This window comes from Pelophylax lessonae (assembly GCF_965119305.1).
Source record: "Pelophylax lessonae genome assembly, chromosome: 2".
Classification (NCBI taxonomy): Eukaryota; Metazoa; Chordata; class Amphibia; order Anura; family Ranidae; genus Pelophylax; species Pelophylax lessonae.
Window position 1 is genome coordinate 15,070,550 of NC_138769.1, and position 10,046 is coordinate 15,080,595.

Below are 10,046 nucleotides of genomic sequence, written 5' to 3' on the forward strand. Positions count from 1 at the left end.
CCCCCCCCTCCCCCTCAGATGTATGAGCAGTAAGTGTGAGCGAAAATCCCCCCCCCCCCAAAAAAAAATCTCAAAATCAAGCCCTAATCCACATGTTCACCACCTAAGCACCCAGCTCAAATCCTCTTTCTCCCCATATGCCCCCCGCAAAAATTCCCCCCCAAAAAAAAAAAAAAAATGTTCCCCCTCCTAGCAGAAATCCTCTACTCCCCCCCCCCACTCCAAATTGCCCCCACTTCCAGCACAAATTCCCCTCCCCCAATCCCCAATCCTAGCACAAATTCCCCCCCCCCCCCACAAATGTCTCCCAATCACCCCCCTCCAAAAAAAAGAAAATAGTAATGATAAACTCTACCATATTACTTTTATAGCACAAATCCCCACTTCAAGCACAAATCCTTTCCCCCATCCCCCTTATCCCCCCAAATCACCACTCTTAGCACAACTTCCCCAAATGTGGCCCCCTAGAACAATTCTTGCCCCCCAAATTTCCCTTCTCAACACAAATCCCCCTCCCCCCTAATCTCCTTGTAGTGCCCCCCCCCCCACCTCACATAATATCACAGTGCCCAAGGTAGCAGACCCTCCTGCCCACCCCTTAACTGGGCCCTGCCCCCCCCTCAGTAATAACCCCCCAGCTCCGCTGATCTCCTGCTCAGCAGTAACCCCCAGCTCCGCTGATCTCCTGCTCAGCAGTAACCCCCAGCTCCGCTGATCTCCTGCTCAGCAGTAACCCCCAGCTCCGCTGATCTCCTGCTCAGCAGTAACCCCCAGCTCCGCTGATCTCCTGCTCAGCAGTAACCCCCAGCTCCGCTGATCTAGTGCTCAGCAGTAACCCCCAGCTCCGCTGATCTCCTGCTCAGCAGTAACCCCCAGCTCCGCTGATCTCCTACTCAGCAGTAACCCCCAGCTCCGCTGATCTCCTGCTCAGCAGTAACCCCCAGCTCCGCTGATCTCCTGCTCAGCAGTAACCCCCAGCTCCGCTGATCTCCTGCTCAGCAGTAACCCCCAGCTCCGCTGATCTAGTGCTCAGCAGTAACCCCCAGCTCCGCTGATCTCCTGCTCAGCAGTAACCCCCAGCTCCGCTGATCTCCTACTCAGCAGTAACCCCCAGCTCCGCTGATCTCCTGCTCAGCAGTAACCCCCAGCTCCGCTGATATCCTGCTCAGCAGTAACCCCCAGCTCCGCTGATCTCCTACTCAGCAGTAACCCCCAGCTCCGCTGATCTCCTGCTCAGCAGTAACCCCCAGCTCCGCTGATCTCCTGCTCAGCAGTAACCCCCAGCTCCGCTGATCTCCTGCTCAGCAGTAACCCCCAGCTCCGCTGATCTAGTGCTCAGCAGTAACCCCCAGCTCCGCTGATCTCCTGCTCAGCAGTAACCCCCAGCTCCGCTGATCTCCTACTCAGCAGTAACCCCCAGCTCCGCTGATCTCCTACTCAGCAGTAACCCCCAGCTCCGCTGATCTCCTACTCAGCAGTAACCCCCAGCTCCGCTGATCTCCTGCTCAGCAGTAACCCCCAGCTCCGCTGATATCCTGCTCAGCAGTAACCCCCAGCTCCGCTGATCTCCTACTCAGCAGTAACCCCCAGCTCCGCTGATCTCCTGCTCAGCAGTAACCCCCAGCTCCGCTGATCTCCTGCTCAGCAGTAACCCCCAGCTCCGCTGATCTCCTGCTCAGCAGTAACCCCCAGCTCCGCTGATCTAGTGCTCAGCAGTAACCCCCAGCTCCGCTGATCTCCTGCTCAGCAGTAACCCCCAGCTCCGCTGATCTCCTACTCAGCAGTAACCCCCAGCTCCGCTGATCTCCTGCTCAGCAGTAACCCCCAGCTCCGCTGATATCCTGCTCAGCAGTAACCCCCAGCTCCGCTGATCTCCTACTCAGCAGTAACCCCCAGCTCCGCTGATCTCCTGCTCAGCAGTAACCCCCAGCTCCGCTGATCTCCTGCTCAGCAGTAACCCCCAGCTCCGCTGATCTCCTGCTCAGCAGTAACCCCCAGCTCCGCTGATCTAGTGCTCAGCAGTAACCCCCAGCTCCGCTGATCTCCTGCTCAGCAGTAACCCCCAGCTCCGCTGATCTCCTGCTCAGCAGTAACCCCCAGCTCCGCTGATCTCCTGCTCAGCAGTAACCCCCAGCTCCGCTGATCTAGTGCTCAGCAGTAACCCCCAGCTCCGCTGATCTCCTGCTCAGCAGTAACCCCCAGCTCCGCTGATCTCCTACTCAGCAGTAACCCCCAGCTCCGCTGATCTCCTGCTCAGCAGTAACCCCCAGCTCCGCTGATATCCTGCTCAGCAGTAACCCCCAGCTCCGCTGATCTCCTGCTCAGCAGTAACCCCCAGCTCCGCTGATCTCCTGCTCAGCAGTAACCCCCAGCTCCGCTGATCTCCTGCTCAGCAGTAACCCCCAGCTCCGCTTATCTCCTGCTCAGCAGTAACCCCCAGCTCCTCTGATCTCCTGCTCAGCAGTAACCCCCAGCTCCCCTGATCTCCTGCTCAGCAGTAACCCCCAGCTCCTCTGATCTCCTGCTCAGCAGTAACCCCCAGCTCCCCTGATCTCCTGCTCAGCAGTAACCCCCAGCTCCGCTGATCTCCTGCGCAGCAGTAACCCCCAGCTCCGCCGATACTCTGGTTTGCTAATCCTCCTCTCTCTCTCCTGTTCCTGATCACCTCCCACTATATTTCTCCCATGCTGCTCATCACTTGTGACATTGCTAATTTCTCCTGCTCTGGGTCCCCCAGTCCTTCCTCTCCGGTCCCCGCTCACCTTCCTTCTGCTCCACGCTGCACACCGGGATGGGACGTCTGTACCAGACACTTCCAGAATATATACACATGAACCAGAAGGGACTGCTAATGGCGTCTTTCTGGTTCGCTTGTTAGTTTCCCAGTGCATCATGGGATATCTCATGCCCAAATACAAAGCAGAGCTAAAGCTGAATAAAAGCCTCTCAAAAGCTGCAGGTGCTTTTCGTGAACATTGTCGTAGACTTCTATGGAGGCTTTGGAACAAACCAAGAACGTGACAGATAATTTTTTTTGCAAAGTGAACAGGACTGTAAGGTCACCATTTTATTTAGTGACAGGAGCTTTGATTGGCATTCATTTAAACAAAAACGTGTCTACTGCTACATTTTGAAGTGTAAACGAACCCTTCCACAGTTGTCACTAGAACAGGTGCCCCCATTGAAAGAATTCTCTCTAATCCTGTTCTGGTGACACATTCTGTCTCAGTTGCAATAGTGACCAGTGCAAATAGAGACGGCGAATCTACCCAGAGGGCAGCAACGCCTGATCTTTACACTTTAAGAGGTCCTGTGGATGCATCTAAGAGAATTACAAGCCCCAGATGTAGTGGAACAGTAGAGGATTATCCAGCCCAGGTATACGTGCAGGCACACACTCCTCCACCGTCAGTCAGAGCCACTATGGCCAGATCCCCCGACAATGAGCCTGTGTCACTCTCAGCATGACCAGCTCTGGGAAAAAAGCCACACAATTCATAAGAGACTCAAAACACTGAGCCTCTGTGAACCCTCAGAGGATGAAGATCCCGAACACTGAGCCTCTGTGAACCCTCAGAGGATGAAGATCCCGAACACTGAGCCTCTGTGAACCCTCAGAGGATGAAGATCCCGAACACTGGGCCTCTGATCCTCCAGAGGATGAAGATCCCGAACACTGGGCCTCTGATCCTCCAGAGGATGAAGATCCCGAACACTGGGCCTCTGGTCCTCCAGAGGATGAAGATCCCGAACACTGGGCCTCTGGTCCTCCAGAGGATGAAGATCCTGAACACTGGGCCTCTGGTCCTCCAGAGGATGAAGATCCCGAACACTGGGCCTCTGGTCCTCCAGAGGATGAAGATCCCGAACACTGGGCCTCTGGTCCTCCAGAGGATGAAGATCCCGAACACTGGGCCTCTGGTCCTCCGGAGGATGAAGATCCCGAACACTGGGCCTCTGATCCTCCGGAGGATGAAGATCCCGAACACTGGGCCTCTGATCCTCCGGAGGATGAAGATCCCGAACACTGAGCCTCTTATCCTCCGGAGGATGAAGATCCCGAACACTGAGCCTCTTATCCTCCGGAGGATGAAGATCCCGAACACTGGGCCTCTGATCCTCCGGAGGATGAAGATCCTGAACACTGAGCCTCTGATCCTCTGGGGGATGAAGATCCCGAAGACTGAGCCTCGGATCCTCTGGGGGATGAAGATCCCGAAGACTGAGCCTCGGATCCTCCAGACTGAGGATGAAGATCCCGGGACAGTGATCATCAGACAGCTAGCTGGTCCAGGGAGAGGAACCAGGAATAATGGTTTCCATATAGGGGACATCATACTCTGTGTTCTCACATATTGAGAAAACCTAGTAGCATAGTATCCAACACGTCCAGTGTCTGAGAAACATGTTGGGGGTGCCCCATCGTTGGGGGTCAGTGGGAGGAGCAGCGCCCCATTGTCGGTGTCAGTGGGAACAGTGCCCCATCGTCGGTGTCAGTGCCCCGTCCCTTGGTGTCCGTGGGAGGAAAGGCGCCCCGTCCCTTGGTGCCCGTGGGAGGAAAGGCGCCCCGTCCCTTGGTGCCCGTGGGAGGAAAGGCGCCCCGTCCCTTGGTGCCCGTGGGAGGAAAGGCGCCCGTCCCTTGGTGCCCGTGGGAGGAAAGGCGCCCCGTCACTGGTGCCCGTGGGAGGAATGGCGCCCCGTCACTGGTGCCCGTGGGAGGAATGGCGCCCCGTCACTGGTGCCCGTGGGAGGAATGGCGCCCCGTCACTGGTGCCCGTGGGAGAAAAAGAGTACCCCAAGGAGGCAAGTAAAAGGCTATATTTAGGCTACAGACTGCAGCCTGGGGACCACTTTTCAAGACTCTGTACAAGAAGAATGGACTAAGAGCAGTACTGAATGCCACTTTTGTACAAGGAGAACTATTTTGCCATCCTGGCTTAGCTGGAGAAGTGTAGAAAGGATGACTTACTACTTGGAAAGGGAACCAGTGAAGAGTAGAGTAGTGGCAGTTCATCTCAATGGCCACAGACACCATGAGACCCATTTTCCCAAAAGTGCCTACACAGCTAGGAGTATTCTATCCATCAGAGGATCTGTATACACTGTATTCTATATAGAGGATATGTATACATTGTATTCTATATAGATGATCGGTATACATTGTATTCTATATAGAGGATCTGTATACATTGTGTTCTATATAGATGATCTGTATACATTGTATTTTATATAGATGATCTGTATACATTGTATTCTATATAGAGGATCTGTATACATTGTATTCTATATAGAGGATCTGTATACATTGTATTCTATATAGAGGATCTGTATACATTGTATTCTATATAGAGGATCTGTATACATTGTATTCCTCATAGAGGATCTGTATACATTGTATTCTTCATAGATGATCTGTATACATTGTATTCTATATAGAGGATCTGTATACATTGTATTCTATATAGATGATCTGTATACATTGTATTCTTCATAGATGATCTGTATACATTGTATTCTATATAGAGGATCTGTATACATTGTATTCTTCATAGATGATCTGTATACATTGTATTCTATATAGAGGATCTGTATACATTGTATTCTATATAGATGATCTGTATACATTGTATTCTATATAGATGATCTGTATACATTGTATTTTATATAGATGATCTGTATACATTGTATTTTATATAGATGATCTGTATACATTGTATTCTATATGGAGGATCTGTATACATTGTATTCTATATAAATGATCTGTATACATTGTATTCTATATAGATGATCTGTATACATTGTATTCTATATAGAGGATCTGTATACATTGTATTCTATATAGAGGATATGTATACATTGTATTCTATGCATCATAAGACCTGGTTATATCTATCTTCAAAACAGCAAAACAAAGAATTGGATTGTGATCCGGGGGGGGGGGGGGTACTTTGACCGGAGTTGGGCTTTAAGCAGAAGGTAACACTTCTGGAATGTAAAGTGAAATCTGCAGCAGGAGTGAGGCGGGGGGAGCTGATGCAACATCTCGGGGTCACGGTGACATTCCCCAACCTGAGACATGTACAGATGGGGAGAACGAACGTTCTGCAAGTGTCAGAACTTTAACAGATGGATAGTTGTTACCCCCCCCCCCAACCCAATACATGGAATCCTGCCGATCAACTTACCCTTCATTGCCCACCCAATACTTGACACCCAATCAAGCAACTTACCCCTTGTTGCATACCCAGAACATGGAACCCCGCCAAGCAACTTACCCCTCCTTGCCCACCCAGTACATGGAACCCCGCCAATCAAATTACCCCTCCTTGCCTAACCAAGATGAGTCACACAGCCAACCAATTTACCCCTCCTTGCCCACCCAGTACATGGTCCCTAGCCAGTCAACTTACCTTTTTATTGCCCATCCAATGCATGAAACCTAGCCGAACAACTTACCCCTCCTTGCCCAACCAATAGCAGGCACCCAATCAACAATTGACCTCTTCTTGCCCAACCAATACATGGCACCCAGGCAACCAACATACCCCTTCTTGCCCAACCAATATGATACACCCAACCAACCAATTTACCCCTCCCCTCCCTGCCCACCCAATGTATGGTTCCTTGCCAGCCAACTTAACCCTCCCTGCCCACCCAATGCATGGCACCCAGCCAGCTTACCCCTTGTTGCCCACCCAATTAATGACATCCAGCCAGCCAACTTACCGCTCCTTACCCACCCAATACAGGACAGCCAGCCAATCAACTTACCACTCCTTGCCCCCTCAATACAGGACAGCCAGCCAATCAACATACCTCTCCTTGCCCACTCAATACATGACACCCAGCCAACCAACTTACCGCTCCTTGCCCCCTCAATACATGACACCCAGCCAACCAACTTACCACTCCTTGCCCCCTCAATACATGACACCCAGCCAACCAACTTACCACTCCTTGCCCCCTCAATACAGGACAGCCAGCCAATCAACATACCTCTCCTTGCCCACTCAATACATGACACCCAGCCAACCAACTTACCGCTCCTTACCCACCCAATACATGACAACCAGCCAATCAACTTACCGCTCCTTACCCACCCAATACATGACAACCAGCCAACCAACTTACCGCTCCTTGCCCACCGAATACATGAAACCCAGCCAACCAACTTACCACCCCTTGCCAGCAAACTTACCCCTTCTTGCCCACCCAATACATGCCACCCAGCCAGCAAACTTACTCCTTCTTTCCCACCCAGCCAATCAACTTACCGCTCCTTGCCCACTCAATACATGACACCCAGCCAACTTAGCGCTCCTTGCCCACTCAGTACATGCCACCCAGCCAACCAACCTACAAACCCTTGCCCACCGAATACATGACACCCAGCCAACCAACTTACGGCACCATGCCCACTCAGTACATGTCACCCAGCCAACCAACCTACAACCTCTTGCCCACCGAATACATGACACCCAGCCAACCAACTTACCGCCCCTTGCCAGTCAACTTACCCCTCCTTGTCCAACCAATACAGGACACTCAGCCAGCAAACTTACCCCTTCTTGCCCACCCAATACATGCCACCCAGCCAACAAACTTACTCCTTCTTGCCCACCCAATACATGCTACCCAGCCAACAAACTTACTCCTTCTTGCCCACCCAATACATGCCACCCAGCCAACAAACTTACTCCTTCTTGCCCACCCAATACATGCTACCCAGCCAACAAACTTACTCCTTCTTGCCCACCCAATACATGCTACCCAGCCAACAAACTTACTCCTTCTTGCCCACCCAATACATGCCACCCAGCCAACAAAACTTACTCCTTCTTGCCCACCCAATACATGCCACCCAGCCAACAAAACTTACTCCTTCTTGCCCACCCAATACATGCCACCCAGCCAATCAACTTACCACTCCTTTCCCACCCAACCAACTTACCACTCCTTTCCCACCCAACCAACTTACCACTCCTTTCCCACCCAACCAACTTACCGCTCCTTGCACATTTAAATACATGTCCCTGAGCCAACCAACCTACCTGATCATGTTCTCGATCTCGACCGGGATGCTCTTGAGCCGGTTGCCCCCCATGGACAGGGTATTCAGGGTCTGTATCTGGAGGAGCTGGCTGGGGATCTCTTCAAACTGGTTCCCACTGAGGTTCAGCACCTCCAGCTTCATGGTGCCCATCTCTTTGGGCAACGAGAACTCATCCAGCCGGTTGTTCTTGGCCAGCAGGGTCTTCAGCCTAGTGAGCCCCAGGATCTCCTCCCCGATGTAGGCCATGGTGTTATTGCTAATGTCCAGGAGGGAGATCTGGGAGAAGGTGGCCACGGTGGGAGGGAGGACCACCATGCGGTTATGGGACAGCAGCAGTTGATGGACCTCTTTCTTCCGATCGTCGGTCATCTGCTCCAGGTTCATGTTGTCCAGGCCGAGGCGGCAGAGATTGAGGACATGCTCCCCCTCTGCTGGCTCTGGGCCCTCCATGGCTGGGGGGATACCCTCTACTGGGGTAATCAGTGAGCTCCTAGAGGACGCTTAGACCAAACAGGGACGGGGGGGGGGGTCCAAAATCTGGGGATCTCAGGGGAAAACTGAGTCTTGGGGCCCCTCAATGTAGATACAACAGAGTTTCCAGGCCCCTCAGTACAGGGGAGGGCAGAGTGCAGGGGCCCCTCAGTACAGGGGGAGCACAGTCCAAGGGCCCCTCAGTACAGGGGGAGCACAGTCCAAGGGCCCCTCAGTACAGGGGGAGCACAGTCCAAGGGCCCCTCAGTACAGGGGGGAGCACAGTCCAAGGGCCCCTCAGTTCAGGGGGAGCACAGTCCAAGGGCCCCTCAGTACAGGGGGAGCACAGTCCAAGGGCCCCTCAGTACAGGGGGAGCACAGTCCAAGGGCCCCTCAGTACAGGGGGAGCACAGTCCAAGGGCCCCTCAGTACAGGGGGAGCACAGTCCAAGGGCCCCTCAGTACAGGGGGAGCACAGTCCAAGGGCCCCTCAGTACAGGGGGAGCACAGTCCAAGGGCCCCTCAGTTCAGGGGGAGCACAGTCCAAGGGCCCCTCAGTTCAGGGGGAGCAAAGTCCAAGGGCCCCTCAGTTCAGGGGGAGAAAAGTCCAAGGGCCCCTCAGTACAGGGGGAGCACGGTCCAAGGGCCCCTCAGTTCAGGGGGAGCACGGTCCAAGGGCCCCTCAGTTCAGGGGGAAGCACAGTCCAAGGGCCCCTCAGTTCAGGGGGAAGCACAGTCCAAGGGCCCCTCAGTTCAAGGGGAGCACAGTCCAAGGGCCCCTCGGTATTATATAAGGTTCCAGCCTCGGTACGGTGTGTTCAGCAATCTCCTGGCTTATGCAAGTCCCCGGAACGTTGACACTGAGCTCAGCCCGCCGCCCCGGAACCTGCACCGCATACCGCACCACCGACACTGCGGGGAGGAGAGGTATGTGTTATACAGGGGGCGGGGCGGGGTCGTCCCGGGGCGGGGACACTGGGTTTGTAGAGTGTAGTCAGGGGGCGGGGATAGAGCTGTGTAGAGAAAGAGAGGGAGGGCTGGACGGGAGCCATGAATTGGGGGCGGGAAGTAGTGCTGACGTCACGTGAGGCATCCGGAGCAGTGATACAATGTAACAGATGATTGCTCAGCATTACTCAGCAATTTACCATCCACCGGATCACATGTATACATTGTATTCTATATAGATGATCTGTATACATTGTATTCTATATAGATGATCTGTATACATTGTATTCCTCATAGGTGATCTGTATACATTGTATTCTATATAAATGATCTGTATACATTGTATTCTATATAGATGATCTGTATACATTGTATTCTATATAGAGGATCTGTATACATTGTATTCTATATAGATGATCTGTATACATTGTATTCTATATAGAGGATCTGTATACATTGTATTCTATATAGATGATCTGTATACATTGTATTCTATATAGATGATCTGTATACATTGTATTCTATATGGAGGATCCATATACATTGTATTCTATATAGAGGATCTGTATACATTG

The 10,046-nt window shown here is 52.4% G+C and overlaps 1 protein-coding gene across 1 annotated transcript in view; it reads right to left on the reverse strand.

Moving 5' to 3' along the window:
- The window catches only part of LRRC58 (leucine rich repeat containing 58), a 25,539-nt gene extending 16,963 nt beyond the window's left edge, over window positions 1-8,576 (reverse strand). Inside the window, exon 1 of the mRNA XM_082247402.1 lies at window positions 8,052-8,576. Coding sequence (XP_082103528.1) covers window positions 8,052-8,503 — 452 coding nt within the window. The 5' untranslated portion in view covers window positions 8,504-8,576. The remainder of the gene's footprint in view (window positions 1-8,051) is intronic.
- Between the last annotated feature and the right edge of the window lie 1,470 nt (window positions 8,577-10,046).